The sequence below is a fragment of the Cervus elaphus genome, chromosome 20, assembly GCF_910594005.1.
Source record: "Cervus elaphus chromosome 20, mCerEla1.1, whole genome shotgun sequence".
NCBI classification, from domain to species: Eukaryota; Metazoa; Chordata; class Mammalia; order Artiodactyla; family Cervidae; genus Cervus; species Cervus elaphus.
In genome coordinates this window covers 115,863,260-115,886,807 of record NC_057834.1, presented here as the reverse complement: position 1 = coordinate 115,886,807, position 23,548 = coordinate 115,863,260, and the positions used below count along the sequence as shown (strand labels likewise).

The 23,548-nt window shown below is 36.0% G+C and overlaps 1 protein-coding gene across 4 annotated transcripts in view; it reads right to left on the bottom strand.

The window, feature by feature from the left end:
• FAF1 (Fas associated factor 1) overlaps window positions 1-23,548 on the bottom strand; it is a 502,843-nt gene that overhangs the window by 281,087 nt on the left and 198,208 nt on the right. For all 4 annotated transcript variants that reach the window (XM_043876171.1, XM_043876168.1, XM_043876169.1 and 1 more), the window contains 2 exons: window positions 19,242-19,333; window positions 13,229-13,320 (listed from right to left, as the gene is read on the bottom strand). In XM_043876171.1, the coding sequence (XP_043732106.1) occupies window positions 13,229-13,320; window positions 19,242-19,333 (184 nt within the window). The remainder of the gene's footprint in view (window positions 1-13,228; window positions 13,321-19,241; window positions 19,334-23,548) is intronic.

Sequence of the window (23,548 nt, the reverse complement as noted above, 5' to 3'; positions counted from 1 at the left end):
AATATAGAGATATATTGGATTCAGCAAAATGTACTAACCAAAGTATATAAGATTAATCAAAATGTGGTAATTAGCGGTGATAGTGATATATTGTGATCCACCAAGTAGTTCATAGCGAAACTGTCAAAACATAATTCTATCCATCTAGACAAACCATGAAGAAAGAAAAAAAATTTACAGATACATCGATTTTTGTTTCATGAATTAGTGACCAAGTTTCCAACTTTCCATTAAATCAACCACAGAGAATACCTGTAGTTCTTTTTCAAGGTGTGATTTTAACAAGCTAATCTCAGTAGTCACTGACCTATCAATAGGCAGTTAACTATATAAATGGGTTTGGTACATCAATCCAATTAGATGTGTTGTGATCTCCATCAATGCTGTAATTGGGGACAAGTTTCTTTTATCCAGATTGCATAACTTTAGGGAAGTGTTGTCTTCTTAAAATAAGTCACTTTTTAGTACCCTTTATTAAGACACATTGACTAATCTAATACTTTCTAATATCACTTTTACAAAATGTAATAAAAATGCTCACGAGAATTGAAGTTAAACAGTAATCACAATAATATACTTGAAACATTGATTATACTATATTAAGAAATGATGAGTTGCTTTAACAATGATATACATCAAACAGATATCAAGTATCATACTGCTTACAGCACCAGTAAAACATTTTCACAGATGAATATCATTTGCGAAAACAACAAAAAAGTTGTTTTGTAAAGCATTTTGGAAGGAAAAATTAATCAACCCATTCAGAACATTTACTTGCACATGTAAAGTTACACCTTTCTGTACCTCAGTTCTCCCAGTCATAAAATGGGACTAGATTTGATGACTGCTTTAAATCCTTCCAAAGATGATACCCTAGAGCTGTCACCTTATTCTAAGTCAGAGATCTCAAAACTGTGACTACTGCATTAAAGGAGAACACCAAAAATTGAAATAGCAGGACACAGACAAAAAGAGTGAAAAATATTACAAGGATTAACATCTGTGCAGAGATTGTGAGGTGATGGGGAAACAGAAGTAGGATGAGAGCTATCTGAAAGCATCCTTAGAATGTTCTTATAATAAGTGGACCCCAAGTAGTTCTATGAGACTTCTCAGTAATCTTTTTAGTTGGGATAATGAGGGTGCATGAGTATCTTGAATGGCCTCAGAACAGGGTGGGAGATATGGGGGGAAAAAACAAAAAGAAAGAAGTAAACTGTCTGTGTAAGTATCAATATACATACCACCCATAGGTGTCACCTCTTAGTTAAGACCAAAGCCAGGAACATAGCTACATACTTATTACCACAGCTAGTTATAAGAAGCAGGGGCAGAAGAGGAATACTTCCATTTTCCCCTTTTTAATGCCATGCTTAATGGATGTAGAAGGGGCATATCCAAAGCACATTGGAAGAGGCCTCAGGGATCATGAGAACAGTGTTCATTTGCTTTCCTTCAAACTTCTGCCTCTGCTCACAGGTAAGTACTGTTTCTGCCCATGCTGCTTCTCTTCACAAATGAAAATTTTTAATAAGAACACTTGTGGCATTCTTTCCAGATTCTAAACTTTCTTCTTCCAGAAGAAGAGAAAGGACTATTGCAATTATTCACACAGTCATTGTGTACTAGGTTAGGTTTCACAGAAGGTGAGGATGAGATGAGCAGCTTTGTCCCCCATTTCCTATGCCCTAGTGCACTAAATTACCTTCCACCTTTTATCCTCTGTGGTAGATAGTCCTGGACAAGGTTTGCCATGAACTCTCTAAGCTACGTATCCTGCTGTGACCAGGTTGGTGAGGCAGGCTGACTGCATCAGTCCTTAAGGCTCTGAAAATCCAGTCATAACTTTCTGTAGGTCAGTTGAGGGCATGACAAAGTGAAAGTGTTAGTTGCTCATTTGTGTCTGACTCTTTGCGACTCCAAGAACGTGATATATAACATATAACGTGATAGGCTCCTCTGTCCATGGAATTCTCCAGGTAAGAATATTGGAATGGGTAGCCATTCCCTTCTCCAGGGGATCTTCCCGACCCATGGGTCGAATCTGGGTCTCCTGCATTGCAGGGAGATTCTTTACCATCTGAGCCACCAGAAACGTGGGTCCTAAGATTCAGGTCTGGAGTGAAAGGTAAAAGACCTCATGAAGAACTCAAGTCAAAGCCACATGATCTACTTGGTGTTTGTCTGGTTACTAAAGCAGTTTCTTTTTCCCAATCATGGAGCTTCTTTATTTTCCCATAGCATCTGAGGCCCAGAGCAGAAGCGTGACCTGCCCTATCAAACAGTGATTCTGTGGGAGAGCTGGGGCTAGAACTCAGACGGGGCTGCGACTCAGATATCTTGACTCACTACTACTCAATTTCCTTCCACAGTATCCACTGGAAAATATAATACCCTACTCTAGATAAATTCAAGGCTATTGTTACCTGATTTCCCACCAATGGTTTTCCAAGAACAAAGAAAGGCCACATATTTTAACACCAGTGGTTTACTTAACTATCACAAGAGTCTCAATTAGTACCCTGAATTTACTCAAGCTTGCACAAATAGCAGCTAACTCAAAGCCAGAGGAGGCCACACAAGAGAACCATGTGCTAGACTGTATGATCAGAGTTCAACAACACCCTCACAGAAACCATCGAAATATTAATGGGAACCATCCTCCCAGTATAAAAAGGTCAAAGTTCAATAGCAAGACTCAATTACTACTTGTAAAAAGGGACAACTATATATAAGGGATACCTTATTTCCTGTCACCCTGCCACAAAAAAATTGAGACAATCTATGTAATTATAATGGAGCTGGACATTTTTATTACTTAGGATAAGACTGGAAAAAATATCAATAACCTCAGATATGTAGATGACACCACCCTTATGGCAGAAAGTGAAGAACTAAAGGGCCTCTTGATGAAAGTGAAAGAGGAGAGTGAAAAAGTTGGCTTAAAGCTCAACATTCAGAAAACTAAGATCATGGCATCCAGTCCCATTGCTTCATGGCAGATAGATGAGGAAACTGGCTGGCTTTATTTTTCTGGGCTCCAAAATCACTGCACATGGTAATTGCAGCCATGAAATTAAAAGACGCTTACTCCTTGGAAGGAAAGTTATGGCCAACCTAGACAGCATATTAAAAAGCGGAGACATTACGTTGCCAACAAAGGTTCGTCTAGTCAAGGTTATGGTTTTTCCAGTGGTCATGTATGGATGTGAGAGTTGGACTATAAAGAAAGTTGAGCACCGAAGAATGGATGCTTTTGAACTTTGGTGTTGGAGAAAACTCTTGATAGCCCCTTGGACTTCAAGGAGATCCAACCAGCCCATCCTGAAGGAGATCAGTCCTGGGTGTTTGTTGGAAGGACTGATGTTGAAGCTGAAACTCCAATACTTTGGCCATCTGATGCGAAGAGCTGACTCATTACAAAAGACCCTGATGCTGGGAAAGATTGAGGGCGGGAGAAGGGGACGACAGAGGATGAGATGGTTGGATGGCATCATCGACTCGATGGACATGGGTTTGGGTGGACTCCGGGAGTTGGTGATGGACAGGGAGGCCTGGCGTGCTGCAGTTCATGGGGTCGCAAAGAGTCGGACACAACTGAGCAACTGAACTGAACTGAAAGCAAGTTGAAAAGACTATACTTTATTACCAAGGCACCTATTCAGTCACTAGTTATTGTCACTAGTTACTTGGCACTAGTTATTTCCCTTGCTTAGAATACTATTCATTCTGCTCTTCACTTTAATAGTCTTTAGTCATCCATGTTTCAGCTGAAATAGTACATCTCCTGAGAGGCCTTTCCTCATCATACACCTTATAGGAGTCCCCCAGTTACTTCTTATCCAGTCATTCTATTTCAGTTTTCTGCAAAGCACTTATTACCATCTGATGACTCTTCTTGTTTGATTTATAGTTTGGTGCCTGTCCTTCCACCCTACCCCCATGTCTACACATATTATATTGTAAATTCCATGAAAGCAGGTACCCTGTCATCTGGCTTCTCATTGTATCTCTAACACCTAGAACAAGGAACTAACACACTATAAGCAAGATGGTACCCAATCTGTATCTGGTAAATGAATGAATAATTGACATCCTATAAGAATAAAATGAGGTGGACTCTCTGTATATCTGAGAAACAAAATTAACAAAACAGCCAATGGAGAGACTATATGTGTATGGATGAAAACTAAATCTCTCAATTTGTCATGAAACTTTTCATATTCATTAACAACAAATGTTTATTAAGGGCTTCTACATAGATGGCCATAGATGAGCTGAGGGAGATGCTCTGAAAGAATGCTCTTGTTTTCACAGCTTGGGATCTGGCTGGAGAGAGAGTACAGCCAGTTATGAAATAATACTGGGGAAACTAAGACTCAATAAAAGAAAGGTCTTGCCGGAGGCCACAAAACCAGTGGGACAGACACAGGATAAACAGTGTCTGACTATAAAGCTAGAGTTCCTTCCATTATCCCATACTTCAGTGAAAAAAAAAAAATCAAAAGGAACACTGGAAAAAAATGCTAAACTCAGGCCAAGGAGTGAAGACTGCCTAGTTTACTACACTTATGGAACACATGTAAGATCTTCAGCTCCCCAAATATCTTGTATCTGTTCTGCATGATACTTCATATGCCACACTAGACCTTTACTCATTAGCTTTGGTCTCTCTTAGGAGGCAAACATTCTCAGGGATGTATTACTTCACAGTATTCATTCCATTAATATTTCTAAGTACTTACAATGTTTCAGGCACTCTTTCAGCTGCTGAGGATACAAGAGTAAACAAAAAAGGTCCATAATTTCTTGTAGCTTTACACTATGATAAGGAATACAGATAACAAATATGAATCTATTACTAATATAATACATTTTGTAATAATGTAAGATAAAGGGAAAGAGTATAACAGAGGGGCTCTTTTAGCCAGGTGAATCAAGAAAAATCTACCTGAGAATGTAACATTTGAGTAGAGGACTGAATAAGGTAAAGGAGTGAGTCAAGTTGATAACTGATGAAAGAACATTCCAGGTAGGGGAACAGCATAGTGCAAGTGTCCTGAGGTTGATGAAGCACACTTAGAATGTTTAAAGAAGAACAGGGAGGCCAGTGTGGCTGGCAAGATACAAGCCAGAGATGAGAATGATAAAAAATGAAGTTGAAAAAGTCAGGGACAAGATTATGTAAGTCCTTAATATACTTTGATAAGAAATCTGAATTTTTGTCTAAGAGTAATGGAAAGCTAATGGCGGGATGTGAGCAGGGGAAAGACGCAATCAAGCTACGGTTTTGATTTATGTGTATCTTAGACCATTTTAATACAGGGAGAGCTGCTATTTGAAGGTAGTGGAATAAGGATGGGGAAAGAAGAGGTCATTAAATGGTAAGACTGAGAGAAAGTAAAGGAAAATTTAACTACTCATTTTTATTATCTATGATTATAAGAAATACACACAATTTTTTCTTACTTTTTTTCCAGTTTTGATAACAAGATTACACAAACATTATAAAATAAGATAGGTAGCAGTCCCACAGGGAAGTTTGTGTAAGATTTCTTTATGGAAATCCTCTGGGCTAGGGGAAGAATATAGCATGCAAAATTTTATACTATAAGTTCAATTTCTGTAATGGTTATTACTTTTTCAGGTTATCTAAGTCTTATATTCATTTTACTACCTGATAGTTTATACAAAATTCTCCACTTCAACTAAACTTCAGATTTTACTGCCACAAAGATAAGTTTATTACTATTCATATACACTTTTATTTTAGAACAATTTATTAATTTCTTATGTTTAGCATTAACTTATTTAATAATTATTATACTAATCCAAAAATCTCCTCTGAATCTGTAGTTAAGTCCTCGTTTTCACACCTAATATTTTTGTGCTTTCTCTTACCTTTTCTTGGCTAGATTTTTCAAGCAGTTATTATTTGTTGATTACTTATATCATTAATTGCATGCGTGCTCACTCATATTTGACTCTCTGTGATCCCATGGACCATAGCTCGCCAGGCTCCTCTGTCCACAGAATTTTCCAGGCAAGAATACTGGAGTGTGCTGCCATTTCCTACTACACTATCATTAATTACTGCTTTTAAATGTTTCTTTCCTTCTATTTTCTTCAGACTTATTCTATTGCTATTTCCATAATTTCTTAAGAAGAACATAAAATGCATTTATTTTCTATCTCTATTGTCTTCTAATTAGTGGACTTAATATTACAAATTTCCCTCTAAGTATCACTTCTGCTGTATTCAAAGTTTCAATGTATAGAACTCTTAATTGTTCAGTTCAGTTCAGTTGCTCAGTCATGTCCGATTCTTTGCAACCCCATCAACTGCAGCATGCCAGGCCTCCCTGACCATCACTAACTCCCAGAGTTCACCCAAACTCACGTCCATTGAGTCTGTGATGCCATCCAACCATCTCATCCTCTGTCGTCCCCTTCTACTCCTACCCTCAATCTTTCCCAACATCAGGGTCTTCTCAAATGAATCAGCTCTTCGCATCAGGTGGCCAAAGTAATCGCACTCATCTCACACGCTAGTAAAGTAATGCTCAAAACTCTCCAAGCTAGGGTTCAGCAATACGTGAACTGTGAACTTCCAGATGTTCGAGTTGGTTTTAGAAAAGGCAGAGGAACCAGAGATCAAATTGCCAACATTCGCTGGTTCATCAAAAAAGCAAGAGAGTTCCAGAAAAACATCTATTTCTGCTTTATTGACTATGCCAAAGCCTTTGACTGTGTGGATCACAATAAACTGTGGAAAATTCTGAAAGAGATGGAAATACCAGACCACCTGACCTGCCTCTTGAGAAATCTGTATGCAAGTCAGGAAGCAACAGTTAGAACTGGACATGGAACAACAGACTGCTTCCAAATAGGAAAAGGAGTACGTCAAAGCTATATACTGTCACCCTGCTTATCTAACTTATATGCAGAGTACATCATGAGAAAAGCTGGGCTGGAAGAAGTACAAGCTTCTTCCCAGGAATCAAGACTGCCGGGAGAACTATCAAGGACCTCAGATATGCAGATGACACCACCCTTATGGCAGAAAGCAAGAACTAAAGAGCCTCTTGATGAAAGTAAAAGAGGAGAGTGAAAAAGCTGGCTTAAAGCTCAACATTCAGAAAACTAAGATCATGGCATCCGGTCCCATCACTTCATGGCATAAAGATGGGGAAACAGTGGAAACAGTGGCTGACTTTATTTTGGGGGGCTCCAAAATCACTGCAGATGGTGACTGCAGCCATGAAATTACAAGATGCTTACTCCGTGGAAGGAAAGTTATGACCAACCTAGACAACTTATTAAAAAGCAGAGACATTACTTTGCCAACAAAGGTCTGTCTAGTCAAGGCTATGGTTTTTCCAGTAGTCATGTATGGATGTGAGAGTTGTACTGTAAAGAAAGCTGAGCACCGAAGAATTGATGCTTTTAAACTGTGGTGTTGGAGAAGACTCTTGAGAGTCTTTTGGACTGCAAGGAGATCCAACCAGTCCATCCTAAAGGAGATCAGTCCTGCATGTTCACTGGAAGGACTGATGTGAATGGGAAAGACTAGAGATCTCTTCAAGAAAATTAGAGATACCAAGGGAACATATCATACAAAGACGGGCTCAATAAAGGACAGAAATGGTATGGACCTAACAGAAGCAGAAGATATTAAGAAGAGGTGGCAAGAATACACAGAGGAACTGTACATAAAAGATCTTCAAGTCCCAAATAGTCACAATGGTGTGATCACTCACCTAGAGCCAGACATCCTAGAATATGAAGTCAAGTGGGCCTTAGGAAGCATCACAATGAACAAAGCTAGTGGAGGTGATGGAATTCCAGTTGAGCTACTTCAAATGCTAAAAGATGATGCTGTCAAAGTGCAGCACTCAATATGTCAGCAAATTTAGAAAACTCAGCAGTGGCCACAGGACTGGAAAAGGTCAGTTTTCATTCCAATCCCAAAGAAAGGCAATGCCAAAGAATGCTCAAACTCTTATTTGTGCTCACTTCTAAATTACTAGTGGTTGTTATTATGATTTCATTTTTACCCATAAATTTCTGTAGTATCCAAATGTCTGGAGGACCTCAGAGATATCTTTTTATTACTACTTCATTTTTAATTTTACTGCAAAATGGCCAAAGATTGGATCAGCATGACAGTGATTCTTTGGTAGTGATTCTTAATCATCCTACTTGGAATACACTGCAGTATTTTGTACCATTACCACTGTATATTTGAGACAAAAAATACAGGTAGTAGTACAGATTTCTCAGGATTGTCTCAATCTAGAGACATAAGACTGAATTACAAATGGGACACACATACCAGTGTGGCAACTAGGAAACAGATGTTTATAGAGATTTATTATTTATATATATTTGGAAAAATAAGCACTGAGAGGAGATGTCAGGGAAAATGTACAGTAAGAGGGGCTGCTGAAAACAGAACTCTAGGGGACACCAACTTTACAGCAGATGAAGAAAAGAGGAGCTTACAGGATGAAACAACCTGAGTGGCAGAAAGAACACCAAGAGTGTTGGAAATTTTCTTTAAAGAGATTAATTTTTTTAAAAGTCACAATATGTCAATGACTAGGTTGTAAGTACCTAGAGGACAGAGCATGCTTTCATCTAGTAGTTAATCAATAAATCTTTGATAGATTGACCCTTTCCTATGATATGAAACAGGTATAATTAACAGTTCCCCTCTTTTAATTTTATTGTGATTGACAGTACAATCTGAAATTGTGCCACAGGGGTAACTGCATCACCTTTGAATTAATAAGTGAAATCTGATCTATTTTAAAAAGCTTAAAAATACTTTTCAACTGTTAAAAATTAGATTATGATTAAAGAGTTTGCTCTTAAATTCTCAAACAGCCTGAAATTCTATTTTCTGAAAAACAAAAACATAATTTACTTTAAAATAATTCTAAATATAAGGTTATAGACACTTATATGGTAATTCTGCTGCTCTTAGCTTTTTAAAAAATACTGTAAATACAAACTGAGATTCAATTACCAGGCACCCCCTAGTGGCAGTAAAATCAAGTTAAAAAAAAATTTCATAAGGCATGGTTTAATATATAGCTCTCACCAAACCTTGGGAATAAAACTGTTTGCCAGTAAACAATTTAAGAGCATGTTATTTTACATCTATATTTTACTAGATGATGAATAGTACAGTAACTAAAAAGTTCATTCACACACTAAAATTTTATCAATATTCTTGAAAACTACAGTAACTGAAATACATATAAACGAACTTCAAGGACTATATAATGAAAAATCACAAGATTTTTAAAAAAATGTCATTACAGAAAACAGCTTCCAAAAAAGAAGTCATCTTTGGAATAAAGCTTTATAAATTTCTGTCAAGAAACTGGAAGCTAGATGGAGAGTCAGATGAAGGTATCAGTAGCAGAAGTATTATTCACTGTTGACCTGAAACCAGTTGCAAAACTCTCTTAAAAACACCTCAATTTCCTACTTTATAATATAGATATCAATATCAGCCTCTGTATTCTTACAGAAGCGCTATAAAAATGAAGTGAGAGTTGAATGAAAAAGATTATTACTGGTATTTACTAGCATAAATGTTTTAATAATTATGCTTTGCAATTTGTGCTTTTGCACATAAATGTACCTCTCCTGTTTAATGAATTTTTATAACCACCCTGGCAACTAAAATCAATGTTTCCTATTTTATATAAGGAGAATCTAAGACCCTAGACAAACAGGGATTATAATCTGGGATTTTTCTCTCTAGATCTTACCTTGTTTGCATGGATAGATTATAATCACATTACTTTTCTGATTTGGTTATAATAAGCTTTGTTTAGGAATGACACCGTACCATCAGTATTGTCCAGTTCATTGAGAAAAGACTGATACTCTAAAGAAAGAACATAACGTTTGCCACTGCACTGAAATTGGAATGGTGGAACCCAGCAGCAGGATCTCGTCATAGTTCTGCACTACAATTAACAGGCAGTTTATTACCTAATTTCTCTCAGTCTTTCCACATCCACTGACTTGTGTCAGAGATATAAAAGAATAAAATCAATTTAATATCAAACCAACCACCTAAATCAAATATACCTTTAAAAAAAAATACCAAATCTGAGGAGAAGGATCGGGTGGTATGTACAAAAAGTTTGCTATTTTCCTCTATCAGTTTTGAAGTTTTTCTATTTATTTGCCAATTCTCAAATATAACAATCAGGATATTTTCTCCTTTTTAAATTATAAATGGTTTACAAATTACAAATAAGGTTTGTATGAATCCACCAACTATAACAAAATTTTGCAAAAACAAATCAACTTGATTTATTATGCAGTCTAGTACAAAGATATTGTCTCCCATATTTGATAATATGATATGCTATATAACTCAATATTAAATTATTTTTGGGTTCCATTATACAGTTATGATGTAAAAATTATTTTTGTTTGATAAAACACAAGTAAAAATCATAAGTTAAAAATAATTATCATTAACTTTTAAAATTCTGTATGGATTTTTTTTGTCTCTCATGAAATGAGAATTTAAGATATATATTATAGATTAAAAAAAATAATCTCTAGCTTTATAGAAAGATATCTTAGATTAATATATCTAAAAGAAATACACCATAACTTTTATGCGCATTAATAAACTTCTTCATCAGCAGGAGTCTGTATGCTCCTCCTCTCACTAGCCAGATACACTGTGTTTTTCCTATCTTTTATTTGAATTTTTATGTCTTTCTTATCATTCCAACATAGGAAAAAGCACCATTATAACTTGCTAAAAATCCATACAGGCAACTAAGGAAGACTACTTTGAAAAGTGAAAGTGAAAGTCACTCAGTCCTGTCAAGACTCTTTGTGACCCCATGGACTATACAGTCCATGGTATTTCCCAGGCCAGAATACTGGAATGGGTAGCCTTTCCCTTCTCCAGAGGATCTTCCCAACCCAGGGGTTGAACCCAGGTCTCCTGCATTGCAGGCAGATTCTTTACCAGCTGAACCACAAGGGAAGCCCAAGAATACTGGAGTGGGTAGCCTATGCCTTCTCCAGCAGATCTTCCTGACCCAGAAATTGAACCAGGGTCTCCTGCATTGCAGGCAGATTCTTTACCAGCTGAGCTACCAGGGAAGACTACTTTAGTATACAAAGTAGTCATTCTCCAACAAACACTGCATTTCAAGAAACACTGTAGGCCCCTGCGCGCCTAGGGACTGAGACACATGGCAGTGAACATTTCCATTAGCCCAGGAAGACATTTTTGAGAAATCCAGTTAATCATACTACTGGAAAGCAACAGACTATAACCAATGATGTCTCTTATCTACATTTAATTATGTGGATTACACACTGGATGACATTCTTAACTAACCTAAAAATAATGTTGTACCTGAGTAGATACAGAACCCATACCTATAATCTCATCTGGCATTTAAATCAACATTACTATAAGCATAAGGACTATAAGTACTGTTTCTCATAGTATGCGAATACAAATTCCCATTTATATGTGATCTGAACATAAGATACAGAGCAACCCAAGAAATCTTTAAATTCTCAGCCTAAAACAAACCATTAACAGACTATCAGATACAATTATATCAGATTTAACTTTCTTTAGTTCAGTGATTTCTACTTTGGTAAAGTGAAATTTACTTTTCTTTTTGATACTATCTATCTGTGATGGTATGAGCTATTAGAAATACACATTTGGTTTTCTTCCCCACACAGAGCTCCTAAAATCTTTGCAATTTTTTAAGTAATAAGAGTGATACTAACGAGCTTCTATCCTGGTTGCCAGGGGAACCAACCTCATGATTAGAGGGTTAGAACGTTTAACCACCTCTCCCTCCCACCCTACTCTGTGAAGAAGAGAGGAGCTGGAGGTTGGGCTAATTACTAATAGCCAATGATTCAATCAATCATGCCTATATGATGAATCTCCATAAAAAATCCTAGTTGAAGAGCTCTGGAGAGCTTCCAAGTTGGTAAAAAAGAAAGCATCCATGTGTTGGCAAGGGGGCACACCTTAAACATGACAAGCAGTCCTCTGCTCGAGACCCTTCCAGATCTCATTCTATACATCTCTTCATCTGGCTGTTCATTTAAAATATGTTTTACAATAAACTGGTAATAGTACATAGAGCATTTCTGAGTTCTATGAGCCATTCTCTCGCAAATTATCGTACACAGAAGGGAGTGGTGGGAAACTCCAATCCACAGCCATTTGGTCAGAAGCACAGGTGACAACCTATACCTGCAATTGGGTCTGATGGGGGGCAGTCTTATGGAGCTGAGTCCTAAACTTGTGGGATCTAATGCTATCTCCAGGTAGATAGTATCAGAATTTTGTTAAACTGAAGAATATCCAGCAGGTGTTGAAGACTTGGCAGGTAGGGGACACATTTGTTGGCCAGAACTGTTCCATGGGTAGTACAGTAAAGAAAACAGGACTTTTTTCCTTTCACTACACTAATAATAAAGATAGTGGTGGGAAAAAAATTTGACAACATTTGAAGTTTAGAGACACCAAGTTGTATTAAATTAAAAAAAAAGAAAATGTGCAAAAAATTGTGAAAATCTAAGAACAATTTAAAACACAATTCCAGAAGGATACTGTGCTCAGGAAAATTATGACTCTATCACTAGCTTAATGATTCACTTTAGATCAGGTTGCTTCATTAGGCAATAATAATACAATATATAATTAAATACTGAAATTATTTATCATTCTATAAATATACTGAGTTTCACTGTAAAAACTGAAAAAAGAATGAGGCTCTCTATTCCAAAAAGAAAGAAAATCTTAAAAATTTTATATCAATGTATTTCAAGCTGTATTCTCTAGAGCACAAGAAATTTCCTCAAAGATATACTGCTTCAGCCCTGGAAGAAACTAGAGTTCCAGTTACTCAGTTGCTTCCCTCCAACTCCCGTTCTTCCCTTCAAACAGAGAAGCACCATTTATGACTCTTTTATTATATAACAAAGTTTCGCTAGCTTTTCTTTGTAAAAAGATTCCATCACGAAAATCAAACAAATAAACATCCAAACCAAATAGTTTGAAACTTTATATAGTTAATAGTTGTTAGTAAGCTAAAACTTCAACAAGATTTTGATTTAATTTTGATATTTATATATAACTTAAAGAAATTTAACAATCAAACTTTTCATTTCCTATTTCCAGGAAAAGTAAACACCTTACCCAGCATGACTAGATGATGAAGGTGGCGGCAAATCTGGTGTAAGGACATAAAGACTGTTGTTTTTTGGCAAGTGTAGTGATTTTAAGACCGTCTGAAAAAGAAAAAGTAAAAACAAAAAATAACTATTGATTGTGCATTATTAATCTTTTCCTATAATTCTTAGAAAATGATTGCCATTGCAGTTTGACTTTTCATCTTTTGACAATTTCCTAAGCAGGATAATACAGAAGAACTATTGATTCCAAATAAATTTGTTTCTCCCATGTATAAGTTAGCATAAATATGAGTATTAAAATAAAATACAAATTCTTTAGCTCACAAAGAGATACAAATATACACATCTATATACACAGTTGAAGATTACTAATTACTTCATTGAAGAAGCATAACCTTGCAACTAATATCTATTTCATTCAGGATCATTATAGCAAAAATTATCAAGTTGTGTTTTCAGAGATCATTAGACCTAAAAAAGATGATAGAGAATCTCTCAAACCAAAGATTTTATAAATGAGGAGCTATAGCCTAAGAAGTGAAAGGACCTGGATGAGGTCTCTACTGAGTGTTACCTGGGTTACTTAACTCTTCCTCCAGATAATCATCATCATGTGTTTGTGTGTGCTCAGTAGTGTCCAACTCTGGGACCCCATAGACAGTAGCCTGCCAGGCTCCACGGTCCATGAGATTTCCCAGGCAAGAATCCTGGAGTGGGTTGCCATTTCCTCCGCCAGATCTCCTCAACCCAATGATCAACCCATGTCTCTTGCATCTCCTGCACTGGCAGGCAGATTCTTTACCACTGCACCACATGGATGATTAAAAAAAAAAAACATTTTAACATGAAAGTCAGTGCTGAAGGTTCCTCAGAGAGGAAGGACTGGAAATGGATATGAGGAACAAGGAGGACACATATTTTACCAGTTAGTCTAGTAGTATAATGGCTACTAGACTTTTAATTTGAAAGCAATTAAAATTGAGAATCCTCCAGAGAAACAATATCCTCAGGAAGGCAGATTTCAGTCAGAGGTAGATGGTGAAGAGAATGTATAGGCAAGAGTTTGGCAATAGAAGGAATTTTGCTAATGATGAAATTAGTTCCATAGGGCTCAGGAAAAAAGTTTCAAGCAGAGGAGAGCAAAATGAAGAGAGACAGATATGGGCTGTACAGAGGCTATGGAGATTTAAGTGAGGAATAATTTGGGAATCTGAGACTCCTTGTGGTGACTGGCATAAACAGTATAAAAGGCATAATGAAATTGGTTCTGGTTGAATCAAAGCAAATAATAATGTCAAGGCTGAAAGTATTGGAAAGAAAGGTGGAGTGGATATCTAGGAATCACTTTTAACCCTGCATATGAAAGCAGGGACACCTGGGGAGAGCTGATCTTATCCTAGCATATAACCTAAGGAATTTTTTCTTGACCCTCCATTAGAGGACCCATCTTATTAAAGGCAGGGTCTTCCTTCACAAGCTTCGGGACTTACTCTTGACTTATATTTGTCATGCCTTAATACTTACTCATTATTTGCAATATATTCTGACATCCTTTATCCTATTTCCTTTTCTTTTAATGCTGGATATAACCCACTCAATTAACTTCACAATGCACTAATGGTTTGTGACCCATGGTTTGAAAAAAACACTGTAATAGGCAATTAATCATAACTTCACAATTATCCAGGAAGCCTTGAAGTTCTGAATCTTTTTGTCCAATATACGCAAGTTATTCTGAAATCGATCTGTGTTGCCTTGCAAGAGTTAACATGCAAACAAAAAAAATATGGCATACAAACACAGGAAAGTTACTTTTACTATTTTTTATTTCATTATTTTACTCTGATGATTACTGTTAACAGGTTGGTCTTACCACTTGGTCATTACTGTCATTTTACCATGCCTGATCCAAAGATTTTCCAATAAATCTTCCTTCTCAAACCACATATGATATGATTAAACATACTTTAAGTAGGTCAGTCATTCCACAAACATTTGTTTGATGCCTATTATATTAGGCACTGGATATCTAATGATGAAAGAAACACCATTTTTTATGGTGTTGTGATAGAAAAATGCAGGGATGGGAACCATTTTACAAAATACAAACATCTGTTAGAGAAACTAACATTTAAGCTGAGACTTGAAGGATGAAAAAGTCACCCACGTGAAGAACTGAGGGTAAAGCATTCCAGGCAGCTAAACAGCATCTGTCAGATAAAGATGTAAAGAGCTTGAGCATTTTAGAAGAATTAAAAGGTTCTACGATTGCAGCTTGGAAAGTGAAGGTATGAAAGGTTGAAGATGAGGTTGTAAAGGTGAATATCGGGTAAATAATACAATACCTTTTAAACCATGGTGAGTAGCTTGAATTTTATTCAGAGTGCAATAAAAAGTTATATTTTACCAGGAGAGTGATATAATTTGAATTATGTTTTTGAAAGAACACTGTGGCTCCTCTATGGAGAATGCATAGGAAGAATCCCCCCAAAAAAGCTGGAAAAACAATAATGAAGCTATTACACTGGTCCAGGCAAGATATGCTAACAGCATGGATTAGGCCGTGCGATAACAATACTGTAATGTGGCTTTGGTTGAGATATATTTTGAAAACAGACTCTATAGGACTTACTAAGGATTAGGTACTTTTGAAATTTAAAAAAAAATTATTTTATTGAGGAACTCTCTGGCAATCCAGTGGCTAGGACTTAGTGCTTTCACTGCCATGAACCAGGATCAGTCCCTGGCTGGAGAATTAAGATCCCGCAAGCTTCAGAGCATGACCAATTAATTTATTTATTTAAAATTTATTTTACTGAAGTACAGTTGATATACAGTGTGCTGTGTCAGTTTCCGAGGATTAGATGTTTTTCAAATGGGAAAAGATTAATGCCCACTTTTGGATTTAGCAGTGGTGATATGGTTCTGCCATTTACTGGGGAAGACTGGTAGAGAAATGGCATGGGAAGAAAAATCAAAAGTTAAATATGTTAAGTTAAAAATGCCAATAAGGTATGCAAGAATAAAAGTGAACTACCAATTTGGTTATATGAATTCACAGAAGTATAACCCAGCAATACATATTTAGGAGCAATCAGAAAATTAATGGCATAGAAATAGCAAATATCACTTAGGGAGAAGAGCATATAAACAGTCAGCCCTCTGTATCCAAAGGTTCCACACCCAAGGATGGAAAATACTCGTAAAAATAAAAATTCCAAAAGCTCCAAAAAGCAAAACTTGAATCCGCCACATATCAGCAACTATTTACATAGCATTTACATTGTATTAGGTATTGTAAGTAATCTAGAGATGATTTAAAGCATATAGAGGATGTATAGGTTATATGCAAATATGATGCCATTTTATATAAGGGCCTTGAGCATCCATAGATTTTGGTTTGAGGGGGGAGATGCTGGAACCAATCTCTTACGACTACTGAGAAACAACTTATCAGAACACATTGCTTTAAAAACATTTTGAAAATGTCTGCCTTTCTTTTCACAAGCTACCAAAAATGCCAGGTAGGTAATTCATATCCATGGGTTTCCCAATAAATTAATGGATAAAAGATATAGCTATGTAAATTAATGCATTTTGCTGTTTTATTTCTGCCAAGGTTGTTGATTTACTCAGTCAGCACTTCTTTTTATTCTTAAATCTACGTTTCAATTAGAACAGCCATGAAGTACCAGGGGTCAGTCAACTATAGCCTGTGCAAAAATTCAGCCTACTACTTAACTTTTATATGGCCCGTCAGTTGAGCATGGTTTTTGCATTTTTAAATGTTTGAAAACAAATCAAAAGAAAAGTAGTGTCTGATATGTGAAATTATATAAAATGCAAAATTTCTATGTCCACAAATATTGATTTAATCCAAGTCATGCTCACTGGTTCATATATGGTCTAAAGTTATTTTCATCTATGATAGCAGAACTGAGTGGTTGCAATAGAGATTCCATGGCCCACAAAGCCTAAAATATTAACTACCTGGCTCAGTACAGAAAAAGTTAGCTAACCCCTAATACTGCTGTTGTTGTTCAGTCGCTCAGTCGTGTCCAACTCTTTGGGACCCCGTGGAGTGCAGCATACGAGGCTTCTCTGTCCTTCATCATCTCCTCAGTTTGCTCAAACTCACTCATGTCCAACTGAGTCGATGATGCCGTCCAACCATCTCATCCTCTGTTGGCCCCCTCTCCGCCTGCCTTCCCAGCATCAGGGTCTCTTCCAATTAGTTGACTCTTCACATTAGCTGGCCAAAGTATTGGAGTTTCAGCTTCAGCATCAGTCCTTCCAATGAATGTTCAGGACTGATTTCCTTTAGGATTAACTGGTTTGATCTCCTTGCAGTCCAAGGGACTCTCAAGAGTCTTCTCCAACACCACAGTTCAAAAGCATCAATTCTTCGATGCTCAGCTCTCTTTATGGTCCAACACTCACATCCGTGCATGACTACTGGAAAACACACAACTTGGACTAGACGGAACTTGTCGGCAAAGTGATGTCTCGGCTTTTTAACATGCTGTCTAGGTTGGTCATGGCTTTTTTTCCAAGGAGCAAGCATCTTTTAATTTCATGGCTGCAGTCACCATCTGCAGTGATTCTGGAGCCTAAGAAAATAAAGTCCCTCACTGTTTCTATTTTTTTCCCCATCTATTTGCCATGAAGTGACGGGACTGGATGCTATGACCTTAGTTTTATGAATGTTGAGCTTTAAATCAGCTTTCTAACTCTCTTCTCTCACCTTTATCAAGAGGCTCTTCAATTCCTCTTAGCTTTCTGCTATTAGGGTGTTGCCCTCTGCATATCTGAAGTTATTGATAATATTATTATAGTATCAATAACCTCTAATATAGCACATCACTAATTTGTACTTAAATTTATAAATATCTTGCCAACCTGAAATTCCTATAAATAACTTAATGAAGTACTCAGAATATCTCCATATATCAAATGAACTCACATACAAATATTTATAAGCACTGTGTCTACCAGAAGCTGTTGACAGAGAGTTGAACCGAAAGTTGAAGATTTTAAGTTTATGCCTGGTATTTAAATATCAACTCAGTAACTAATGTGAAAAGATTTAGTTATTTCTATTTCAAACACCTAAAACTTTAGTTAACTCATTTCTTTCCATCCCTTACCACTCTGTCAGAAAAAGAATGTGCATAAAATATTTTATGCCTGAGGCTGCAAATGGGTGCTTGAGAATAGCAACTACTAGCTTAAAATTGCAACATTTTGTGTAAATTCTTAAAACATAACTCATCCATGAACCTGACCCTATCCACGTAACAAAGAAATACTCTTACCATTTAAGTGTCTAAGTTAAAAATATTTCCTATTACTTTTTTTGTTCCATATAAATACTTGATATAAACATATATGGGCTTCCCTGGTGGCTCAGATGGTAAAGAATCCATCTGCAATGCAGTGGCCCTGAAATGCAGGGTTCAATCCCTGGGTTGGGAAGATCCCCTGGAGAAAGGAATAGCTACCCACTCCTGCACTTATACATAGTATTATATATGTATAATATTCTTGCCTGGAGAATTCCAAGAACAGAAGAGCCTGGTGGGCTACTACAGTCCATGGGGTTGCAAAGATGGAAACAACTGAGTGTCTAACACTCACTTTCATAAATGTATATATACTGGGTATGACTTATTTCAGGCCAACAAGTAACTGTTTAGAAAATTATTATTCCTAGGCAATTACTGACAGCATATGAGGTTTGAGAAAAGGATAAAACGCTCTCAAAAAAAGATGTCAAGTTGACGTCTATAAAATACTTCTAAATAGGAAAAGTATGCCAAAGAGTGATTTTACTTACATACCTAATGAATGTTGCTGATTATGAAATTTTTAACTTAAAAAACATTGTTTACTGTATTCTTAAACTAAGTTACTATTACCAAATCTCCATCTGTCATATGTAACATTAACAAAAAACAATTTTATACTTCAGTCAATAGCATAACTTGATTTTATTTCTAGGTAATTATGAAACTCACACTGTCTTCCACGTCTCCAGTCTTCCAGCCTTTTAACAGCATTTTAGACATAGGTATCTGAAGTTCATTTTCTAAGATCTGTTTAATTTCTCCTGTACAAATAAGAAGAGACCAGATATTACTAACAAAATAATACAATCAATATTTATTCATATCCAAAGCTAGTACTAATATTAGGCATATGGGCCTCAAGTCAATGACATTTGTTTCATGAATGAATATGAAAAATTTCAGTAACCCAAACTTCAAATCTTGATTATACAACATGATGCCCCATTGAAGAACTAACGTTTCAACATTATAATAAAAAACTTAACAATTAATTAATTAAGCAGTTTTTAAAAAAGAAACAGATATCAGTGACGGGGTTTTGAATAGAAACAATCTATTTCAAACCAACCAACAAACCAACATGTGATGAGCATATGGTGGGAGTAGTCAGTAAAGTATAAAACTTGAGGCATTATAGTATAAGGAAAGCAAACTGTGCAGTGCAATCTGGGGTTGAAGTCTTAGCTTAAAGAAATAATATAAGTTGTCTATTCTTAGTTTTTGTATCTGTAAAATGGGGAATAATATTGTCTATCTTATCTACCTCTGAGGTTCAAGGATAAGAAGAGACATGAAAGTAGCTGAAAAAAAAAAACCAACCAATGCATATAATCTAGAAGACAATTTAAACTGCCTTAAAGAGAAAAGGAACAGAATTTAAGAAAAGAAAAAAAAGTTATGTAGGATCACATAGAGAAGGCTTTGTGAGACAGATGAGACTTAAACTCAGTTTCAATTGTAGCTGGATTAAAACCAAGCATGAAGTATATTAGGGTTGTGAAGGAGAACCAAATCAAAGGAAAGGATATGCTATTTGGTGAAGAAAAAGACCAAAAGGTAAAAGCAAAAGTGAAAATGATGCTAATCAGAAACAGTAAGGAATCACAATTTTTCCAGTATGCTACAAAGTACTTTCCAGGAATCAAGTCTACTTATTAATTAATTAACTGGCTCATTTCTGGTTCTACAGTATAATAAACAGATCATTAAATCAGAATGTACAAATGTTTCATGTATATGCTTTTATTAGATTGGTTAATCTATATTTTAGATTAACATGTAATGCAATTCCATTTATAATAAGCGATTAAACACTATAGAAAATGATCATACTATTCATTAAAAGAAAAGTAATTCCATGCTGATAAAGGAAAAGAAGGAAGGTGGAGCTTACCCAACATAAGTTATATGGAATCACAGTGGTCTAGGTAAGCAATGCTACAATCGAACCCTTCATAGCCTTCAGTTCAGTCAGTTCAGTCGCTCAGTCGTGTCTGACTCTTGGTGACCCATGAACCGCAGCACGCTAGGCGTCCCTGTCCAACACCAACTCCCGGAGTTTACTCAAACTCATGTCCATTGAGTCGGTGATGCCATCCAACCATCTCATCCTCTGTCGTCCCCTTCTCCTCCTGCCCTCAATCTTTCCCAGCATCAGGGTCTTTCCAAATAAGTCAGCTCTTCGCATCAGGTAGCCAAAATATTGGAGTTTCAGCTTCAACATCAGTCCTTCCAATGAACACCTAAGGACTGATGTTGTTTAGGATGGACTGATCTCGTTTAGGATGGACTGTTTGGATCTCCTTGCTGTCCAAGGGACTCTCAAGAGTCTTCTCCAACACCACAGTTCAAAAGCATCAATTCTTCGGCACTCAGCTTTCTTTATAGTCCAACTCTCACATCCATCCATGACTACTGGGAAAGTGTCCTTAGTGACATTTTTTTTTTTTTTTTGCTTTCCTAAGAAAATTCCTATCTGGGCACTTTGGATAGTGATTAAACATCATAAAAAGAATTCTGATTCAACATTATCTTTTAGAAGCACAAAATACATCAACTTTGACCTTCAAAAATATCACTGTTGAGAAAGGATTGTTCTCTTCATAGAAATAAGAGAAAGGTGAGCTATATTTCTTATGTGATTGTGCTAAGTTACTCAGTTGTGTTCAATTCTTTGCAATTCCATGAACTGTAGCCCACCAGGCTCCTCTGTCCATGGAATTCTCTAGGCAAGGATACTGGAGTAGGTTGCCATTCTCTTCTCCGGGGAGCTCCCTGACCCAGGGATTGAACCCAGGTCTCCTACATTACAGGCAGATGGCACTGCCACTATAGTACCCCTATATGTGAAAACTGTGACGATATGTACATTTCATTAAGGGAACACTCCACTGACTGCCAAGCATATATCTGATATGGGTTTAATATCCAAAATATGTAAAGAAGTCACATAACTCAATAAAAAAAAAAAACCCAAATAATCCAACTAAAACTGATTAGACAGCTTTCCAAAGAAGAAGAAAAAAAAAATGGCCAACAAGTACATGAAAAGATGCTCAATATCACTAAATACTAGGGAAATACAAACAAAAAGCCATAATGAGGTATCATCTCACATCTGTTAGAATGGCTACCATCAAAAAGACAAGAGATAAGTGATGGTGAGGATATGAAGACAAGAGAACCATTGTGGGGTTGCTTCCTTTTATTCTTATTTTGCTGGGAGTTTAATTACTTAAAATTTTTTTAAAAAATAAATGAAATTTTAAATGATTTTTAGTCACTAAGTCGTGTCTTTTGCAACCCCAAGGACGTAGCCTGCCAAGCTCCTCTGTCCATGGGATTTCCTGGTCAAGATTACTAGAATGGGTTGCCATTTCCTTCTTCAGGAGATCTTCCTGACAGGGATTGAACCTGTATCTCCTGTATTGGTAGTGGATTCTTTACCACTGAGTCACGAGAGAAGCCAAATATTGTTAAATATTGTCAAATGCTTTTCCCTCCATCTATTAAAATGATCAATAGATTTTCTCTCATTCATTGTACTAATATGGCAAATTAATAATGGATTTATATAAACTGTTAAACAAGCCTTGTATTCCTGAGTAAAGCCCACTTTACCATGAGGTATCATTATACATATCTATATATTTTTTTACATTTAATGAGTTCAATTTATAAATATTTATGAAGGATTTCTGCCTCTAGACTTTAAGAAATATCAGTCTATAATAGTTTCCTTTTCCTATGTCTTTGGTTTTAGTATCAGGGTTAATGCTGATTTACATAAAATAAATTAGGTAATAGTTCATCTTTCTCTATTTGTGAATGATTTCTAACACTTCTTCCTTAAATATCAGACAGACTCTACCAGTGAATCCATCTGGGCTTGGGGTTTGTTTGTTTGTTTGGAGGAGGAGGAAGCGGGGAAGGGAGCAGGGAAGGCTTTGATTGTTATAGCTTTATATACTAGATGTAGAGCAATTAAGATTTTAAATTTTTTCTCTGTCAGTTGTGGTAACTTACACATTTAAAATAATTTTTCTAGCTTTTAAAGTGTTTTATGTAACTTTTAAATTTTCTAGCATGAATCTATTCTTAATGTTGCCTTATAACCAATTTAATGTTTGTAGGTACCTTTCATTCTCAATATGATTAACTTGTGTTTTCTCTCTCTTGTTCTTATTCACATTAACAAGAGAATTACCACCTTTATTGATCTTCTCAAAAAAAAAAAAAAAAGCTTTAGGTTGTGTTCATTTTGTTCATTTTCTCTATAATGTTTATCCATTTTCTGCTTTATTGATTTCTATGCCTGTGTCTATGTATGTATACGTTTTTCCTTCCATACTTACTTAGGGTTTGCCTTGCTCTTTTCAAAAAAATTCAAGTGTTATTATGATTGGTAAAAAACAAAATACACATATTCACAAGTTTGGTATGTTTTAACAAATATATAAAGCAGTGAAACCATCATCATAATCAAGATTATTAATTTATTCAGCAACCCCAAAAAGTTTTCTTATACACCTTGTTAACTCTTCCACACTACCCCTTTCCATATCCTCAGGGAACCAGTGATTTGATTTTGGTGACTATGAATTGGTTCAAATTATCTAGAATTTTAGATAAAAAGAATTTCAGAATATACTTTTAAAATATGGCTTTCATTCAAAATACATTGTCTGAGATTCTTCCACATTGTTACATGTAATGACAATCTGTTTCTTTTATTACTAAATAGTATTCCATTGTATGAATATTAACAATTTGTTTATCCATTCACTGGTTTATGGACATTTGTTGTTTTCCACAGTTTGAGAGTACAAATAAATATTTGAGGTTACAAATAACATATATGTCTGTGATGGGACATATGATTTCATCTCTCTTGGGTAAATACCTAAGAGAATAGTCAGTGTATTTTTAACTCTGTAGCAAACAGTCAAACACTTTTCCAAACTGGATTTTACTGT